General features: G+C 43.2%; 3 protein-coding genes across 3 annotated transcripts; 2 read left to right on the forward strand and 1 right to left on the reverse strand.

The window, feature by feature from the left end:
- Positions 1–6262: 6262 nt before the first annotated feature.
- LOC127757000 (60S ribosomal protein L3) lies at positions 6263–8818 on the forward strand. The gene is made up of 6 exons (XM_052282395.1): positions 6263–6370; positions 6591–6690; positions 7296–7406; positions 7488–7792; positions 7875–8284; positions 8377–8818. Exons 2-6 carry the CDS (start codon positions 6606–6608, stop codon positions 8633–8635), a joined length of 1170 nt encoding a protein of 389 aa, XP_052138355.1. The 5' UTR covers positions 6263–6370; positions 6591–6605; the 3' UTR covers positions 8636–8818.
- Positions 8819–8940: 122 nt separating this feature from the next.
- On the forward strand, positions 8941–14091 carry LOC127756999 (5-formyltetrahydrofolate cyclo-ligase-like protein COG0212). Its single transcript, XM_052282394.1, has 7 exons — positions 8941–9432; positions 10340–10430; positions 11332–11558; positions 11826–11901; positions 12049–12174; positions 12261–12431; positions 13819–14091. Exons 1-6 carry the CDS (start codon positions 8941–8943, stop codon positions 12422–12424), a joined length of 1176 nt encoding a protein of 391 aa, XP_052138354.1. The 3' UTR covers positions 12425–12431; positions 13819–14091.
- Positions 14092–14581: 490 nt separating this feature from the next.
- LOC127757001 (ethylene-responsive transcription factor ERF110-like) lies at positions 14582–17129 on the reverse strand. The gene is made up of 2 exons (XM_052282396.1): positions 16746–17129; positions 14582–15568 (listed from the first exon to the last, which is right to left on the reverse strand). Exons 1-2 carry the CDS (start codon positions 17083–17085, stop codon positions 14886–14888), a joined length of 1023 nt encoding a protein of 340 aa, XP_052138356.1. The 5' UTR covers positions 17086–17129; the 3' UTR covers positions 14582–14885.
- Between the last annotated feature and the right edge of the window lie 2236 nt (positions 17130–19365).

The following is a 19365-nucleotide window of genomic DNA, read 5'->3' on the forward strand; positions in this document are numbered from 1 at the left end:
ATTTAAAACAAAAGATTGCAAAGCATAGGAAAAACACAGGAATAGCCATTTGATTGGACCACATGAAAAACACAGGAATCGGTTGAGATAGATAGACTCGAATAAAATTTTCCAAGAGGTTGGAAATATTGCTAAGTTTCCTCCAAAATTTACGTGCAATGAGCCATTCCGTAGGAATTTTTTAGGACTTGAAAAGCTTTAATCCTTTGAATCAAATGACCACATAGGAAAATTTCCTATACGATTTGAATCTTATAAAATTCCTACATAAAATTCTATGATTCAAAAGAGCCATAAAATTAGATTTATTTGAACTTTTAGCAGTGTCTAAGACCAGGATGATAGGAACGGTGTCCACGATCGTTTAAGATGGTCGGTAATTCATATAAAGATTAATAATTCAATAAAAATGACCTATAGTTAAATTTAGAGTAAATTTCACTTTGGGCCATATTTTATTACCGACATTTCACTTTGGACACTTTTTAACCAATGATTCCACTTTAGATAGGGTAATCTTGCCTCTGTTTCACTTTGTACACCGGACTCTCTTCTCAACCATATGAAGGATCTCGGTTACATCGGCTCATACTAGTCAATTAACTCTAAGAGCTATATGTAAAACCATTTTCTTGGCATATGATAAAGTTGGATGTAGATGAATAAAATATTTGAAGGTAATCCATAGTGCCACAAAGGTAAAAATACCCGTCCAAAGTAAAAACATTAGTTAAAGGGCGGTATACAACAAAACATCGTTAATAAAAAGTGGCTCAAAGTGAAATTTACAAAGGTATAAAATAGAGTGTACAGGAGTACATAAGTATCATTAATAACTACTATCCACTCCTTTACTCCCAACTTAAATAATTATAGAGTTGAAGCATCTAGGCCCCTGGTGTTAATTTTGGTAATTAATGACAAGCGCTAATTGTGGACTAACCATTGTCTTTGAGCTATACATTTTAAGTTAGGTCCACGTCATATGTGCGCATGGATGATTATCGATGGATTAAAATTGACGGCGCAAAGCAAAGGGAAAGAAGATGGTAAAACTAGCGCTTTAAGAATTGATCGAGGTGTAGGGCGATTAAATTTGCTAGTTTACTTTTAGTTTCGCCATACCATTAAGAGGGGTAATGACCTAGCAAAGAGATGATTTTAATTGCCACATTAGGTCATTATGCATTTAGACTTCTGCTCACATTTCACACACACACACACACACACACACACACTTCACTAGGTTCGGCCTGACCAGGGGCGGTCAGACCGGCCACATAGTGGCGGTCTGACCGGCGTGCCCTGGCCGGTCTGACCGGCCCCAAGCGGGCGGTCTGACCGGCGCATAAGGCCGGTCTGACCGGTGGCACATGCGCGGTCAGACCGGCCCCCTGGAGGCCGAGATGATGCTGCTCGGGGTGGCTGATATAGAGCCGACGGAGCCGTAGTCGGTCAGACCGAGCCGATGGCGGTCTGATCGAGCCGAGGCAGGTCTGACCGCCCACTCAACGCCGGTCTGACTGGCCAGGCCGATGGGGCCCTCTGACAGCACTTCAACGGCTAGTTTTCCAGCCGTTGCAGAGTAGCACGGTCTGATCGGCCACATACCTCCGGTCGGACCGGCAGAGCACAAAGTTGGGGGATTTCGCCCCCAACGGCTAGTTTTGGTGGGTGGGAGTATAAATACTCCCCCACCAGCAGCAAGGGGACTCTCTTGGCACCCAATTCAATTGCATACACCCCTTGCACCTCTCTCACACTCACTTGAGCTTTGTGTTCATCCATCTAGTGTGTTAGAGGGTTGATTAGCCAAGAGTCAAGTGCATTTGCTTCCATTGTAGAGCTAGTGTGGCACTTGATCATCTCCACGCCGGGTCATTGCTTGTTACTCTTGGAGGTTGCCACCTCCTAGACGGCTTGTAGAGAAGTTGCACGGTGACCTCTCCGAGAAGATTGTGGAGGAGGCCCGGTGCCGGTTTGTAAGTGGTTTGGAGTTCACCACCTTCGGAGTGAAGGAAGAACTACCTTAGTGATCGAGGCTTGGGTAGTCCTCTCCGTGGGCCGGCTCCCGCCTTGCCCACCCCTTGACGAAGGGGGCGTGCGGTGGCTTCGTGGTTGAGCGGTGGAGTTGGGCTCGCCTCAATGGGGAGTAGGAAACCGGCGAGTTTCTGAACCTCGGTGAAAAATCTCTTGTCTCCTTGTCTCATTTGATTGTCGCATTTACATTTTTGCAATTTATATTTCTAGAGACAAACTTGAGATCATATCACCCTAGGATTGCTAAACATTGACATAGGAGTGTGATTTACTTTCCTAGAGATATAATTGAGCCACTATCACCCTAGGTTTGCAAAACATAACTTAGTTGCTTAGTTAGAGTTGACCCTCACCAAGCCTAGCAACTTATGTTAGTTTTGATTAGGTGTCATTTAGTTTTAAATCGCCTATTCACCCCCCTCTAGTCGACATCTCGATCCTACAAGAGTTCATATTTTGTTTCAAAATAAGTCGATTTTTATCCGTTTACTTATCCTCGCTCCGTAAATCAAGAAGTTTATCCTATCAATATCACATACCTATCAACCCATCAACTAGAATTTTCTATTAATGAAGCACACTTAAATATTTCTATATCATCACTAAACTTGGCTCGGGATGATAAAATTTGATTTAATTTTCGACAGAGTGAGTATGCCTTTAACAATGTATAGAGATGTACTCCCACACAGTCCATGAATATGTTGGAAATTTGGTCATAATTCGACATATTTTAATCTAAAATATTAAGACAAAACACATGTGAAAGAGCATTTATGCCCCTAGTGGGTTTTGATTTATTGATGACAAACGATTAAGGGACTAATGCACTTATTGAGTGTATAAGCAAGTGATTAGTCCGATGAAGAAGCTAGAAAATGGACTTATCGATGAATGAGAATTAAAGAGAAGATATTGAAGATGCGGGTATGAAGTGACTACCTATGGCAAGACGGTGAAGCGCAAGCGACGCGCAGCTGCGATGGACCATGCGGTGGTGAAGGGCAAGCAAGGGGCTTGGCGCCGACGAACCGAAACCGGTGGTGAAGGGCGAGTGAAGATTGTGTCGTGATGAACCGTGCGAGGCCATTTGAAGCCATGGATTATCCACATCAATCATTTGAGAAATGGAAGATGAAATGTCAAAGATCAAGAAGATGAGATCTTCCCGATGATCAAATGACCTTGACGTTGGTAACCCTCCAAGTGAAGAAACAATATGGTGTGAAGGCACTCCTATTGGTATAACTTTGCCTTTTAAATTTGAGTTTAGGATGCCGTACTATTAAGAGGGATACCACATGCATATAATTGGTTGAATACTAGTGCTCAAAATGCTTCATCTTTGTGTGAGTTGAAAAACCTAAGCCAAAATTTCAATCCCGAGTTGTTTCACTTGTCACAACACTTACACCGGGTTTCTTTGCAAGTTTTTCATATTCTCTTGAATGTTTTGGACCATTTTTTATGTTGGGTTTGATAGCCCATGAAACTAGCTTTCCATAGAGTCCAAGATCTTCGAAATCGGAGTTCGGAGTAAAAAGTTATTGCATTTTTACTTGAGCAACATCAGACTATCCGATTTGAAATCAGACTATCAGATGTATCGAACTATCCGATTTTTCACAGAACTTCACTCTCTGTCTTTGTTTGAAAAATCCTTTCGAGTGAGTTTTTCTAGGTGTCAGAGTATCCGATGTTAGATCAGATAGTCCGATGATACAGAGACTCCGAAATTTCATGGAACTTGAGTCTTTGTTTGAGGACGAAGTTTTTGCTTCTAAAATATTAGATACTCCGATTTAACATCAGATAGTCCGATGTCTCGGAAAGTCCGAAATTTCATGGAACTTCGTTCTCTGTTTCTCATTGCCTTGGAGGTTTAAAATATTGGACTATCCGATCTTGTATCAGACTATCCGACGTGGACTGAAAGATTCCCCTCCAACGGTCACATTTTGGGGGATCTATATAAATCCCCCACTAACCCTTTTCTAGGGTCTCCCAAAATACATTTCATTCAAATCTTGTTTTGGGTTGAGCTTTGTGCTAAATGCTTTAGATCTTTGAGCTCTCTCCCTCTCTATCTGAAATCCTCCTTGTTTTTTGTGACTTGGATCTTTGTGTGTGGATTTGGAGTTTGGGAGCCTAGTGTGTGTTTCTCTTGATCTTGAGCACTAGGATTTGTCCAAGAGTTGTGTGGTGTTTATTACTCTTGGAGGTTGAGGACTCCTAGACGGCTAGGTGTTGTTCTTGGGCCACCGATCTACGTGTGGTTGGCCAAGAGAAGTTTGTGAAGGCCGGATCTCGCCTCCGCAAGGAAAGAGATACCCTTAGTGGAAGGAGGAGTGCATTTGTGCAATCTCACGAGGATAGGGTTGAAAAAGACCCGGCTCTTTGCGAGCCCCTCAACGGAGACTAGAATCCCCTGAAGGATTTGAACTCCGGGAAATACATCATCGCGTAAACCTCGGTGATATTCTCACTATATTTACCTTCTTGTTGCATTGCTTTGTGCCATGCTTTTACTGTTGTTGGTTGAGCTCACCTCCTTGCTTGTGGATTGGATCTAGAGCTTTTAGGTTGTTTCTTGTTTGTATTGTTGTTGTGCAGGTCAGATAGTCTGATCTCAGTTCAGACTATCTGATCACATAGGACTATCCGACCTGATATCAGACAATTCGACCCTGTTTTGTCTTAGCTTCCACATTTATTTTTTAAAACCGCCTATTCACTCCCCCTCTAGGCGACATCAGGGTCCTTTCAACATGACTTTTGCAATTTGAGAAGATCTAGTGGCAGTGCTAAATGTGTATAATATGAGTGTGCTTAATATAAAATAAGCATCAACGTAGACAAGGCAACGCAATAACATTGCGACTGACAGTAGTAGGAAACGAAGAACAAACGGTAATAGTAAATCGTTATACCCCGAGAATGGCTCTCCGCTGGAGTTTGAGGCAGTATTGCCTCCGTTGGTGTTAACGGGAGCCTCCTTCTCCTTGTCTCCAGTGTTACTGTTGTCGCCGGTGTTCGTCATTTTGGCGAAGATGATGCAGAGGGAGATGAACAAAAGCAGTCGCACATAGCGCTCCCTAAAAACTTAATCGCCCGCCTACCCGTGCAGGTTCTCAAGCGGATGAAGTTTCGGAGGCACCTGCTCGTTCCGATCTACCATACGTGCGGGATGGACAGAACCGGGGAAACAGAGAGACAACGCAGGAACAAAAGGAGAGTATCGCCAAGGAACATCAGCAGGAGGAAGACTCGATCTTTGAGAGCCTTTTCCTTTGCGTTATTTATATAGAGAGATCTCCATTACCACACAAATAAATCTCATTTGTTGTGAAGGTTACAACACAATGAATCTATTTGTTGTAGAGGTTACAACAAATAAATCTCTTATTTGTTGTGGAGGTTACAACAAATAAATCTCCATTTATTCTGGAGGTTACAACACAATGAATCTCTCATTTATTGTGTAGGTTACAACACACAATGAATTTCATTTGTTAATGGTGACTTTATTTTCGTCTGTTACAAAACGGAAGAGCAACAGGAGGCTTGGCTCGGCCGGCCGCCTCGCCTCGCCATGCCCACGGCCGAGGCCGACTCAGTGCGCGCGCGTGTGGCAGTCCAACCATCACCTCAACCAGTCAACATGGATTCTCCAATATCACCCTATTTAAGTTGAGGTTATTCCACATAAATTTTCAAGATAGTATTATTGTCTCTAACAATACTTATGGGATCTTAAGATTTTAATTAAATTATATTTGGCCTAGACTATTTATTCCAACAGAATATAAACAATTTTAGTTTTTTTAGCAGATATTAGACTCGAGGATAAAAAGGCTTTGACATGTATCATAAAATGAAGTATGTTTGGGATTAGAAGGATTACTGAGAGTAAGATGGAAAGAAATTAAAACGTGAGGCGATTGATGAAGCAATTACTATTCTAAAAATCTTTATATCTGTGAACAAATTTAAAAAACATAAAATGTTTATATTTGTGAACAGATAAAGTACACAATATTCCACTGTCATAATACAAAACACTCAGAAAGAGACGTATTTGGGCCGTAAGCAAGTTGGTGTGGTCGTGTCCAAGCGATCCAGTCCAAAAGCCCATTCGCTTTACCTAGTGTGAGGCCCAGTCTGCGACCTCCACACAAAGCCCTAGCATTCAAGCCCATTCCTACATTTCCGCCCGACCCAGCGAAACCCTCCATTCGGTAGCCGCCTATAAATACCACCCCTAGGGTTTACCTCCCTCGCCTCTGCACTCAGCTCGCGCCGCCGCCGCCGTCGCCGTCACTCTCCTCAGGTAAGCAAGCTCCTCCCCTCCTCATCCTCCAATCCCCGCTTCGATTCAGATTTTGCCTCCGCTCCATGTCTGCAATCCGCCATTAGTTGTTAGTGAGCTAGCTGGGAGATCGAATTCTCGTCGCTGGTGCTGTAGTTTGATCGCTGTGGCTTGCGATTGGTGATTTTACGGGCATTTTCTTGGTTGCGGATCTCATGGCTTGTGTGGGTTTCGTTTGCAGGTAAGGAGGAGGAAGATGTCGCACAGGAAGTTCGAGCACCCGAGGCATGGATCCCTCGGCTTCCTCCCGAGGAAGCGCTCCTCCCGCCACCGCGGCAAGGGTACGTGAATCCTTTGCCTTCCACACGCTTGATTGGTGATGCATGAATTGCGAGTTTCACTGTCCGTATTGATCTGAAGACGGATTTCGTTTATGCCCAGCGAGTTGATTGCGAGTTTCACTGTCCGTATTGATCTGACGAGGGATTTCGTTATGCTCTGCGAATCATAATCTAGTGCGGCATGATGTAGTAATCCAAATCGTGCAGCTAATAGATTCAGCTATCTAAGTGTGTACGCGTGATATGGTTCGTATGTTTTCTGTTAGGTAGATACAGGTGTTTCTTATTAGAGTATTTTCGCAATCATTTGGATGTTCGTTTGGCTATGTGTTCCTAAATATAGCGCTTTATTTTCTAATCCTTTTGGTATATATGCTGCTAACATACCTAGATTGACACATGCTCATAGATTTTTTGTTTTATTGATGTGGTACATAAATAGTTAAGAATGCACCTGTCTTTAAAATGTCTGTACATGGATGTAACCCAACTTAAAATTTCAGGACATAGGCATAACCCAATGGGATATATATTGCTTCTGTGGAACTTGGAGAATTTAGTTACTATTCATTTGTACGCTGACACTAGATCCTATGTTTTTGCAGTGAAGTCCTTCCCCAAGGATGACGTATCAAAGCCCTGCCACCTTACTTCCTTTGTTGGCTACAAGGCTGGAATGACACACATTGTGCGTGAGGTCGAGAAGCCTGGCTCCAGTAAGTTGCTCTGCATCTTGCATTCGTGTTCATTGGAGGTATGCCTTGAACATATTAACACCATATGTTGACAATGTGCAGAGCTCCACAAGAAGGAAACCTGCGAGGCTGTTACCATCATCGAGACCCCTCCGCTTGTCATTGTTGGACTCGTGGCCTATGTCAAGACACCTCGTGGACTTCGCTCTCTCAACTCTGTCTGGGCCCAGCACCTTAGCGAGGAGGTGCGGAGAAGGTTCTACAAGAACTGGTGCAAAAGCAAGAAGAAGGCTTTCACTAAGTATGCCCTTAAGTATGACAGTGATGCTGGCAAGAAAGAAATCCAGATGCAACTTGAGAAGATGAAGAAGTACGCATCTATTGTTCGTGTTATTGCCCACACTCAGGTGAGATTGCCATTGCCTCTTGTACTCTTCTGAATTCTGAAGAGTTATCATGTTTTGCTGACCATTTCTTGTCAAAATTCAGATCAGAAAGATGAAGGGCTTGAAGCAGAAGAAGGCTCACCTCATGGAGATCCAGATCAACGGTGGCACTATCGCCGACAAGGTGGACTACGGCTACAAGTTCTTTGAGAAGGAAATCCCTGTTGATGCAGTCTTCCAGAAGGACGAGATGATTGACATCATTGGTGTCACTAAGGGTAAGGGTTATGAAGGTGTCGTCACTCGTTGGGGTGTCACCCGCCTTCCTCGCAAGACCCACAGGGGTCTCCGCAAGGTTGCTTGTATTGGTGCATGGCATCCAGCCAGGGTGTCCTACACTGTTGCCCGTGCTGGTCAGAACGGATACCACCACCGCACTGAGATGAACAAGAAGGTTTACAAGATTGGCAAGTCTGGTCAGGAGTCTCATGCGGCCTGCACCGAGTTCGACAGGTATACATCTTTAGAACGTTTGAAGGCCTTGAGTAATGTTATGTGCATTCCATTCTAAGGTTGTGATGACTTCTGACCTTTCTCCCTTGCAGGACTGAGAAGGACATCACCCCGATGGGCGGCTTCCCGCACTACGGTGTGGTGAAGGGCGACTACCTCATGATCAAGGGTTGCTGCGTCGGTCCGAAGAAGAGAGTCGTCACCCTCCGCCAGTCGCTGCTGAAGCAGACCTCGCGGCTTGCCCTGGAGGAGATCAAGCTCAAGTTCATCGACACCTCGTCCAAGTTCGGGCACGGTCGCTTCCAGACCACCGACGAGAAGCAGAGGTTCTTCGGCAAGCTCAAGGCCTAGGCCATCAGAATTCAATCGAACCTCACCTGATAGCTTTCCCAGTTTCTGTACTTGTCCTGAGTTTTGTGGCAGATATTTTGAGTACCCAGTTTAAATGCTTTGCTACTCTGAGCTGCTGGTGCTGCGGATGATCAAACTGTTGAGATTTATGAATTTTGAACTCGATAGTTATGTTTTTTCGCCTGCCTTGCATCTTTCAGCTATCAATTGGTTGAATCAAATTTGAAATTTGTTTTGGTGGAGTGTTGCATCAGCTCGATGCTCTCGTTGCACTTCACGCTTTCTCTCTGAGCTAGTGGTCCCACATGTCAGCTGTGAGCGTACTCGCCTTGTTATTGGTCCCACCTGTCAGTGTCCAAAGGAGATTGTGGGTAAGGTGCTCGATTAGCACACGTGCTCACCATCACGGCGTCCACACGCGAGTGCCCATGCCTCTCCTGCCGGCGTCGCCGCCGCCGCTGTCGCTGTCTCGGTCGTTGGCTGCGGCGGCGGCGGCCTCTCGTCGCGGCCGCGCCGTGACGTGCGCAGCTGCGAGGGGCGCGGCTTCGTCTTCGTCGGCCTCGTTCGACGCGGCGGGGTTCGAGGCCGAGCGGCTCCGCCTCGACGCAGAGGCGCGGGCCGGGATGGCGTCCGCGGCGGCGGTGGCGGGGGCGGAGGCGGCGGACCCCAAGGCGTGGAAGTGGGCGATACGGAAGCGGGTGTGGGACGCGCTGGAGGCGGAGGACGTCGCGCGCGACCCGCGCCCCGTCCACCACCGCATCCCCAACTTCGATGGCGCCGCAGCCGCCGCGGACTCGGTACGCGCGTGCTGTCTCGGTCTCTCTCCTCTCTCTCTCTCTCTCTCTCTCTCTCTCTCTCTCGCCCATACATGATTACATGATGCATCCATTCCCTCCTGTAACTGTAAACCTAGATGCCCTTTTCTGTTCTGGCTTCATTTCTGAATTTCTGTATCGCCTGCGTTAACTTCTGGATTTGGGGATGCTGCTTGTAGTCGTAGACTCGTAGTGCACCAGTGCTGTAGGCTGTGTGTCGAACTACTGATACGAAATATGTAATACGCATAAAAAAAATGCAATCGCATCTGAATCACATCTTCGGTTGCTAGTAGTGATGGGTGATTGGGAACCATGTCATCATAAATTTCCAGTTGTAGGGGATGGGATTGCAACATGCGCACCTGTGTTTGATGATATGTATCAGAAAGGAGTCAAAGTCCGAATAACATGCAGAATCGTTGTCTGGTTCGATCCCTGAAACATCAGTCCCAAATGAACACGGTTTCGACTTTCAAGATGGTGTGGGGGTATATTTACAAGCCATTGGGGTCTGTTGGTCTGGATGAGTGAAAAATTCTGGCTTCACCTGATGTGTCATAAAGAATGGCTAGCACATACAGATTACAGGCAAGCACCTGAGATGCAGAATTGGTGTGAAACCTACATTACAAATTATGTTGGTCCTTTGAAACTGTGTTCAGTTTATCCAAATATGATGTACTTTAGATCTGTACTCCTATTACTTTATAGCGAACATGGTCTGTTTATTCTTGATGTCTGCTTCTACATAGTACATGGGCTCCTTGTTGGATTTCCCTTGTTGCCCTTCAAGCCTCTTACACATCATTTCTTGGTATTGTTGTTTAACCACTGTTTATTTGCTTATGTTTCTTCATTGATGTGGAATGCTTAAAACATTCACCAGCTGGGGAGACTCGACGTGTTCCAGGATGCACAATGTGTGAAGGTCAATCCCGACTCACCTCAGAAGCAAGTTCGCTTCTTAACACTCTCAGGTCAGTTTGCTGATACCTTAAGGGTGCGTTCTGGGCACTAAATTTTCCGATCTTCTACTCCCTTGTTTTCTGCGCGCTCACTTCCCGAACTGTTAAACAATACTACGTTTTTTGCAAAAAAAATTCTATATGAAAGTTACTTTAAAAATCATATTAATCTATGTACTCACTTGCAAGATACTTTTATGCCGGTATCTTCAATCCTGTTACACATATATATTTTTTCTATTGCTCTTTTTGTTAAATTCCCTTGAGGCCTTGACACTCAAAGAGTAAGTTCTGGATTTAGGTCCAAGAGAAGTAGAGAACATGATTTGTCAGAAGCAACAGTGCAAGAATAGTAATTCTGTCACTGAGGCTGCTTTTGTAGTTTCGGTTAATTCCCTCATTGAGAACTTGCGTTGGTTGGCATGTGTACTCATAGTTTAACTTGTTTTTCCCCCTGTGTGTGTGTTCCTGAGGCTGAGGGCTTATTTGGAATTTTGGATGGATAGGGATTAAGCTCAGGTTGGCATGGATGTTAGTACAAATGTACAATTTCCGTGCAAATCTGGTAGGATTTTTTCCCTTCATATCCAAACAAGCCCTGAGTGAGCTCCCGGTTGCATGCGCTCGGTACTCCTCAGAGGGCCTTTGTGACAATTGGGCAGTGGATTTTTTTTAGTGGTTTTTTTAGCAGTTTTCTCAAGGCTCTGTAGGTTCTTGTTTCATTTGATGAAAACCGGTGAAGACAGATCATTTGTTGACTTTTGTGTTGCAAGACAAACCATACTGTTCTTATTAGTGCTTGATGCTTTTAAATGCCATTTGTTGCTTTTGAATCTGTTGCGCATCTTAATCAACTAATTATAAATCTATGATAGCCATATGCACTAATCAGGTTAAACTTGGATCCTCACAGGAGATAAAAAGTTGCTGACTCCGCAACCTCGGCTAAGGACAGGATTTTTCTCAGTTCTGGAATCTCACATGATACCCATTGGATGTATTCCAGAAGCATGCACTTCTGTTGGTGCAGCCAAATACGGGAGACCTATAGGTCTAGATGAAAAAATTAAAGTGGATTTGATTGTGATTGGATCGGTTGCAGTTGATCCAAGCACAGGAGCACGACTAGGAAAGGGCGAGGTAACTATTCTCTGCTTGTAATTGCATTTCTGCAGTTGAAGACTTGACGCAGAGTTTAATTTGTTTCTCTCCTGTACATTTGTATGGAAGAAATTAATAGAGGAAATAATGAGGTTTGACCTGCTTTCCTTCTTCCTTTGAGAGAAAAATTGAGCGATAGGCTTTTCACTTCTGTCCAATGTTGGCACTATGTTGAAATGTTGAATCATGCTCTATCTACTGAAACTACTTATTCCCACTCCTTTATTTCATCAAAATGGTCTATAGGGATTTGCAGAGCTGGAATATGGGATGCTGCGTTATATGGGATCTATAAGCGATTCAACCATGATAGTAACAACTGGTGAGTTTTTTTATATTGATTCAGCTGGTTATCCCTTCTTGGATAACCTTTATATATTTTTTATCAAATTTAAATTAATTGCCTTTTAGCTCATTTGTTCCTTGATTAATAACTAATGTAAATTGCCAACTGTGTCTATGACTGCAGTGCATGACAAACAATTAGTGAATGACATTCCAGTTGAGAAGCTGTTAGTTCATGATGTACCAGTTGACATTATCTGCACTCCAACTCAGGTCATATTCACAAATACCACGATCGCGAAACCACAAGGTATGAATGATTGTATTATTTAATATTTTGGTAAACCGGCAAAAAAACCTTATGTGACCAGATTTTTGGGGAACTTCTGCATGCAGGGATTTACTGGGAAAAGTTATCTCCAGAGAAATTGGGCCAAATCCGAATTCTACAGGAGCTGAAGAGACACATAGAGAGTGAAACAGGAACTACACTTCCTTGTGGCCCTTCTGAGAAGCTACCACCAACAGCGCAGCGAAGAAGAAGAAAACGAAGACGGTGATGATTGAGTATGTGTATCTATCTTAGCTAATCTTATTTGAACAAAAAGTCGTGCACATCTATTTTTGCAAATTGAGAAATTTCTAAGAACATGCAGACGCAGATATCATTAAAATGTCAAACCACTTAGTTTGAACCTGGAGGAAACAAAATATCACTTCCCATAGCTCTTCAAATATCAGTACATATGTACATGTTCTTGAAAAGTATTTATTGTGTGGATACGCGTGGTGCTATGTTGAGTATGCTCTTCAAATTTTGCCATGTTAGTGGAAAAACCTCCAAGCTTCTATATGGAAAATAAAATGCAAACATATTTTATGTTTACTGAAGAAAGGTTCTAAATTTCTGTGCAATGTACCACAATCATAATGTCAGGTGTCATTTCTTCGGGTCCCCCCTGAAAAAAGAGTTCCCTTCAGGGGACATATAAAGTATATTTATTGAGAACAAATCCTTATGAGAAAAAGAAATGTCGATACTTGCTAGGATGATTCTATTTAGTATGCACAAATCACTGACTTTTGCCATCGAGAAGATGCTGGTCAGTGCCTTGAGTCACTTGAGGAATCAAAATTCCATACCGCTTCAGTTAAGTTCGAAAGACACTGAGCTGAATTTTGGAAATCTTCAGCATAAGGACAGCTAATCTTTGGAATTTCATGTGCTCCAGTCACAACACCTTTGGGAGTGCTCGAAAAATTCTGTACTTATGCAAAAGGGGCAGTGTCGCATGCATATTCCATGTTGAAATTGGCAAGGAATAGCCATTTGTGTTCTTGTTGATGCAACTGCTTTTAACTAATCGTGCGCTATTTGAATAACTTCCCTAATAAGTGTAAGCGGCTAATAGGCTAAAATGTCATACTAGAAACTGCGTAGGAACCAAATCCATCAGCCAGTGATAGTGTCAACTGCATTTGCATTGACCTGTAAAAATGTGTCATGGCTGTCTTCACCGGTCTTCAGCTTATGGAGTCATGGTCCTTATTAGCATAGGGCCTCATTGTTCCCCTATAAAGAATAAATCGTTGTTAAAATTTAAAATTTAAATTTAGTTTTGAAGTTAATTAAAGAGTACTTTTATTGTCTTTTAAGTCGGTAAGAACACATATATAAAATTTATACTTTTAAATTATTTTTTAATCACTATTAAATCTTACTTCATCCGTTTTATAATGTAAAACTTTCAAGAATTGTCTACATTTATATAGATGTTAATGAATCTAGATATATATATATATATATATTTATAGATTAATTAACATCGATATATATGTGGAAAATGGTAGAAAGTATTACATTGTGAAACGGAGGAAATACAGTTTATTAAGATATTATCAACCAATGGCATTGTGACTGATCTTTTTTTTTTCTTTCGTTAACGTGGTGCAGGTGTGTACGCATGCCCTGGTGCTGACGTGGACGAATGCACACGGTGCGATATCGCGATTGGCTCTTGTGTCGTGGCGGGAGGCGTAACGAATTTGCCGAAGTACACTCGGTTTTCGTACGGAAGAAAAGGGAAGAGAACAAAATGACATGCGAGTAAGAGTACCTAGCTACTAGTGGCTCTATCATAAAAAACAAAATATTACGAATTTTTGTCAACTGGAGCGGTCGACAGATTTTTGTAATTTTTCATTATTTCTTTGATGTCGATACTAATTTCCTCGTTGCTGTTTCTTTTCTTTTTCCTTTTCTTTTTTGAAGACTCCTTGTTACACAACACTGATAACAACAAACGAGTCGTACAGTATTGGGTAATAGCCAATTTTAGAGCTTATATGAATACATGATTCTCAAATAATACGAGTCAAAGAAGGTATAGGACTCAAGTTTCCTAGAACTCCAAATCTTACGGAAAACTACATGAATAATAAGAGATATTTTTTTCCCAAGAGGATTTATTTTTGAAAGAGAATTATTAATCAAAGGCAAATTAGGACGGAGTACATTCATCATGAGACACAAGCCATGTCATAGCCATGTTTTGAGCCAATTCAGAGAAATTTTACAGGAATTTTGGATGCCCATTCCTTTCATATAAGAAATTTTTTTTCATAGGATTGGGTTTCTTCAAAAATCTTTTGTTCTATAAAACCAGAAAAAGAAAATCTTCAGACTGCACTAGTTTCATTCGTACAAGCTTGAGATGTGTGATGTTTTTGGAGCGATGAATTTTACGAAAAAAACAATGCTGAATAATAATTGCCCCTCCTGCAACTATGTGGCCCTCTGAGAATTTGACGAACAACGTAATCCATCGTGTCAGTTTCGAGCATTTATTTCTGACGGCGTCTCGTGCCGTCCATGACCCACTTCCGTCTGAACCCGTTGACCGCCGCCTTACGTGGCATGCCACGTCAACTTCAGGTTGATCATTGACCGCACCTGGCAAAAGTAGGCCCCACATGTCAGCGTCACCGCCTATTCCGCTCAGGATCACATCGTGATCAACCCTACGTGTCCGTGTCGCGCCGCTCCGGCGGCGGGTAGAAACCGTACTCCAACCACGCCGCCGGCGAAGTCGCCGGCCACCCCATCCCGCCGCCGCCGCTCTCCGGCTGCCAGAGGCAGGCGGCGGAAGCAGCGTCTCCCTCGAAGCTATAGAGCAGTGTAGTGGCGGGTGGCGTTCTTTGCGAGGCGCCACCGCCGGGCCGCGCCGCCGCCTCGCCACCGTCGCCGCCGGAGCCCTGCAAGAACCTCGCGTACTGAGAGTACGGGTCACCGCCGCCGGCGCCGGGAGAGAGCTCCTGCGACTCCAGCAGCGCGTCCGTCCGCGGCGGTGGCGGGCACCGGTGAGCGGCGGCCGTCGTCGTCGGCGGCGGCGGTGGGAGGGTGGCGTGCTCGGGGAAGTTGAGCTTGGCGCGGCTGCCGCGGAAGCGGAGGGCGGCGCCGTCGTAGGCGCGGGCGGCGTCCTCGGCGGTGTCGAAGGTGCCGAGCCACACGCGCGCCGCCTTGTGCGGGTCCCGGATCTCCGCCGCCCACTTCCCCCACGGCCGCTGCCGCACCCCTCTGTACCGCTTCCTCGCCGTGCCGCCGCCGCCGCCGCCGGAGTCGGCCGAGGACGGCGACGGGAGCTCCTCCTCGTCGCCGGCCGCCGCCGACGCAGGCGAGTGTTGCCCCCGCGATGGCACGTAGCCTGCGAACGCGTAAAAAAAAGAAAAAAAAACAGGGGAGATTAGGACAAGAACCTGTTTTGATTAGCGCTTAATTATCTATAGTAATAAAATTCAATTATTTTCATGTATCCATACTAATAATATCCAGAAACTATGTAGTAAAAAAAGTTTGTAACACAGTGATTTGAGCTGTGATTTTTTAAAGTAATTTGATCTGGTTAATTTGGTTACTCTGTTTTGCTTCTCTCTCTTTGAGATACTCTGATTTTCTTCTCACTTGCTCTGTTTTGTGTTAAACTAATACAAAAGGTGACATGCAAACTTCTCTTGGATGATCAGAATGTTCCTATATTTTAATGTCAATGCGGACTACTGGTTTTAACTAGTCAGAAGTTCATTTCGTGTGTTTGTTTTTAAAACAAAGTTCATTTCGTGTGTTTGATGCTAAGAATGACGAAACGTGGCGATTAAGGAACACGTGTTTGGTTGTTAGTGAGCTACCCATCCCATTGTTTCTCTTAATCTTTTTCCCTAATGAATAAATTAAGCCCATGGGATCTCTTAATTTTGTCCATAACAATGATTATATTAGTTGCGATGTGGCGGTGGTTGGAGCAGCCTCTGCTCGTGTGACGCGTGGATCCACACGTGCACATTGACCAACCCAAATGCTTTGCTTATGCATATGCTGCAAGATGCGTGCACGTCGTGTGTGTTAGTGTAAACACCCCTAAACTATAACAATATACTCCTACCAGGCTAACATCTTTGTGATTACTTTTGAATAAAACAAAGAGAAAATAATAATAAAAAAAGCTTTATCATTCATTTTAATTGTGCTTAATCAGTCATTAAAATTTCTCTTATTATTAGTCATATAAAATTGCAAAGTATACGTAGTTTTACTGTTTTGTTCATCATTTTCTCAATTGTAATTTTTCATATCAATAAGGTTCAAAATCAATCCTCCTTTTTTTTCACCAAAGGAAAAGAGAGATGCATGCATTTTAGTTAATGTTAATCATCAACCTAATGGTTAATTAGAAAAAGTGATAGAGAGAACAAGCAAGTCACTTAGTGATCAATGTAATCATGATTATATTAGTTTGGTTAATTAACAAAGTCCGAGGTAGACTTTAATTAATCATGTTGCATTCAACTTTTACTATACTGCTCTGCTTACGTACACGTACGTACCGGCCGGAAATGGAGCCGCCGGCGACGGCGCGGCTGCGGCGGCGGCGAGCTCACTGCAGTACGACCACCACACCCCCTCCACGGCGGCGCCCTCCTCGGGCTCTCTCTCGGCTGGCCTCTTCGCCGGCAACGACGTGCCGCCGCCGCCGGCCACGACACTCGCCAGCGCCGACACCATCGCCGCCATCTCCTCCGCCTGCCTCCGCCGCGACAGCATCGGCGCCGCCAACAACGACGACGACGTCGTCGCCACCGCGCCCTCGTCGCCGCCGGCGTCGGCGTCGAGCGGCCGCCGCCGCTGCTCTCCGGGTCCCGCCACCTCGTCGCCGGTACAGCACATGGACCGCTCTACTCCGGCCAGCGGCGAGACCAAACCCAACTCAGCTAAGCTTCCATTGATTGCAGGGGCAGCAATGGCGAGTGATATATATAGCTTCCATGCATGGATGTGAGCTAGGTGGCATGTACAACCTAACAAGATGGTAAGATATGCAAGCTAGCCGCGCATATGTTTTGTGAGTTTAGTCAAAGTCAAACTATTTTAAGTTTGATTAAATTTATAGGCAAATATAATAATGTTTATAATACTAAATTAGTTTTATTAAGTCAATAGTTGAATATATTTTCATAATAAATTTGTCTTGGGTTAAAAATATTATCATTTTGTCTAAAACTTAAAGCAGTTTAATTTTAATTAAAGTTAAAACGTCTCGTAACCTGAAACGAAGGAAATCGCTAATAACCTAAAGCATATGCATGTAACTAATTAAGCTATCTAGGATAATTAAATACAGGTTAAGTGCATGTATGTAGGATTAAGATCCTACGACTTACTTTCCTCAAACACGGGTCACTGATATATGTAAATCATTTATCAAACAAGTCCACATGTCAAGATTATCATAGATTGAAAGTCAGAATAAAAGGTGTGTCAGAAGATTTGTTTCTATGCATGTGTAGAGTAATTGGCAGCAGGTTTACTTCTTCGGTTTAGCCGATTTGATCGGAAGTCAGTGATATACCGAAATTTCTAGGGTAGTAGAATCAAGAAGAGTAAGGATAAGTACCAAGTGATAATTAACCACTTGTGCCGCCATAGACACAGTAATTTAACCTGCTAAGTTTATCTATCTTGGATTCATGCATACAGATACAATGCATATGGGCTGCAATGTGGTACTATCATCTATACAACCTACCTCTGCAAATTCTGTTCCTAGCTACCCTGTACAATATGGAGTTATAATCTGATCTAATCTAATCAAATAATAGAGCTATGTTGGTCCCAAGAAAAATATGATGACACCCATAGATATCTTTAATTCACTACAGTACTATTATAATTTACGGTTCAGTTAGTCATGTATTTTTAAAATTAATCAATCTCGTTTTCTGGCAGGCAGGCTTGCAGTTTCTAGCAAAGAAAGCGAATTAGGAATTTGGAGCGCAATTGGGTTTGACCAGATATTGTAGAGTATTAGCTAGGTTAGGTTTCGCATTCCATTTTGACCACGTTGGAATCTCAGTTTGTCTATTGCCTTTCAGTTTCTTTCTTTCTTTTTTTTTTTTACAAAAAATCCCGTTGCCTTTCAGTTTCAGTAGTCGGCTGGCCGGTAGTGATTGACGGATGAAGTTGGGTAGGCTTTGCCTTCTTGTTTGGATGAGCACGAACGATGAATAATTAGGCAATGAACATATGTGCGTTGTTAATTACTGCTTAATTATCAGAAAGATTGCTGGTTTAATCGATCTAAGTACTGTGTACCCCTTTTTAAAAATAATGGGTGATGTGAGAACAATGTGCGTCCGTACGTCTTTCTTGTAATAGAAGAATGCTTCTTTTCTAAATAAATAAGATAAAAAAATACAGGTTTAAAATAAGACTTGGCTGTTTTAATTTATTGAAACTTTTGCACGTTTGTCAGTCAGAAACCTTCCTCCTTAATTTGGACGCATTGTAGGAGGAATTTCGTACCAACTGGCAACTAAAGTTGTTGAATAAAATTTTAGCACTTCGAATGTGTTCTTGAATTGAATGTAGATATAGCATGGAAGACATTATTGCTAAATTACTGTGAGGCTAAGGGCAGTGGTAGCTTTTTTAAAAAAGTACTATTTTCTGTTCCAAAATAATTTCACTTCTAGCAACTGCATTTCAAATTAATATAGAGAAAAAAAAGATCGAAATACCTTCAATAGTACGAAAGTAGTATCGCTGGTAGGTCGATAAAAGATATTGAAGGAACCAAACTCATCTATTTGCTGATCAACAGTAGGTAAAAAGATAGAAATCACTTGTGGAGAAAGATTTTTACTCCCGGTTGGTAACCCCCCTATAATCCTGGTTTTCCAACCGGGAGTACGAATCCGGGACTAAAGATTTCAAATACCCGGGATTAAAAATAGATCTTTAGTCCCGGTTGATAACACCAACCGGGACTAAAGAGAGGGTAGCGGCAGTGCAGTGCAGATGATCCTTTTTTTTATTGTTTCTTAGAGTTAATCCCTATATTTTCTCCCGAATCTAGTGCCATGTATATCCCCAAATCCTCAATTCAAAGTAACATCCCAAATCTTAAGTTCCTTATACACACAAATCAAATACATCACAAATTCTAAA

Source organism: Oryza glaberrima, chromosome 12 (assembly GCF_000147395.1).
Source record: "Oryza glaberrima chromosome 12, OglaRS2, whole genome shotgun sequence".
In the NCBI taxonomy this organism is placed as follows: Eukaryota; Viridiplantae; Streptophyta; class Magnoliopsida; order Poales; family Poaceae; genus Oryza; species Oryza glaberrima.

Excerpts from the sequence above, each read along its gene's own strand:
- LOC127757000 (XM_052282395.1), top strand. The coding sequence starts at position 6,606 with ATGTCGCACAGGAAGTTCGAGCACCCGAGGCATGGATCCCTCGGCTTC. Across the intron at positions 6,691-7,295 it reads CTCCCGCCACCGCGGCAAGG|TGAAGTCCTTCCCCAAGGAT; the intron begins GTACGTGAATCC and ends ATGTTTTTGCAG. Across the intron at positions 7,407-7,487 it reads GGTCGAGAAGCCTGGCTCCA|AGCTCCACAAGAAGGAAACC; the intron begins GTAAGTTGCTCT and ends GACAATGTGCAG.
- LOC127757001 (XM_052282396.1), bottom strand. The coding sequence starts at position 17,085 with ATGTGCTGTACCGGCGACGAGGTGGCGGGACCCGGAGAGCAGCGGCGG. Across the intron at positions 15,569-16,745 it reads GGCGGCTCCATTTCCGGCCG|GCTACGTGCCATCGCGGGGG; the intron begins GTACGTACGTGT and ends ACGCGTTCGCAG.
- LOC127756999 (XM_052282394.1), top strand. The coding sequence starts at position 8,941 with ATGTCAGCTGTGAGCGTACTCGCCTTGTTATTGGTCCCACCTGTCAGT. Across the intron at positions 9,433-10,339 it reads CCGCAGCCGCCGCGGACTCG|CTGGGGAGACTCGACGTGTT; the intron begins GTACGCGCGTGC and ends AACATTCACCAG. Across the intron at positions 10,431-11,331 it reads TCGCTTCTTAACACTCTCAG|GAGATAAAAAGTTGCTGACT; the intron begins GTCAGTTTGCTG and ends GGATCCTCACAG.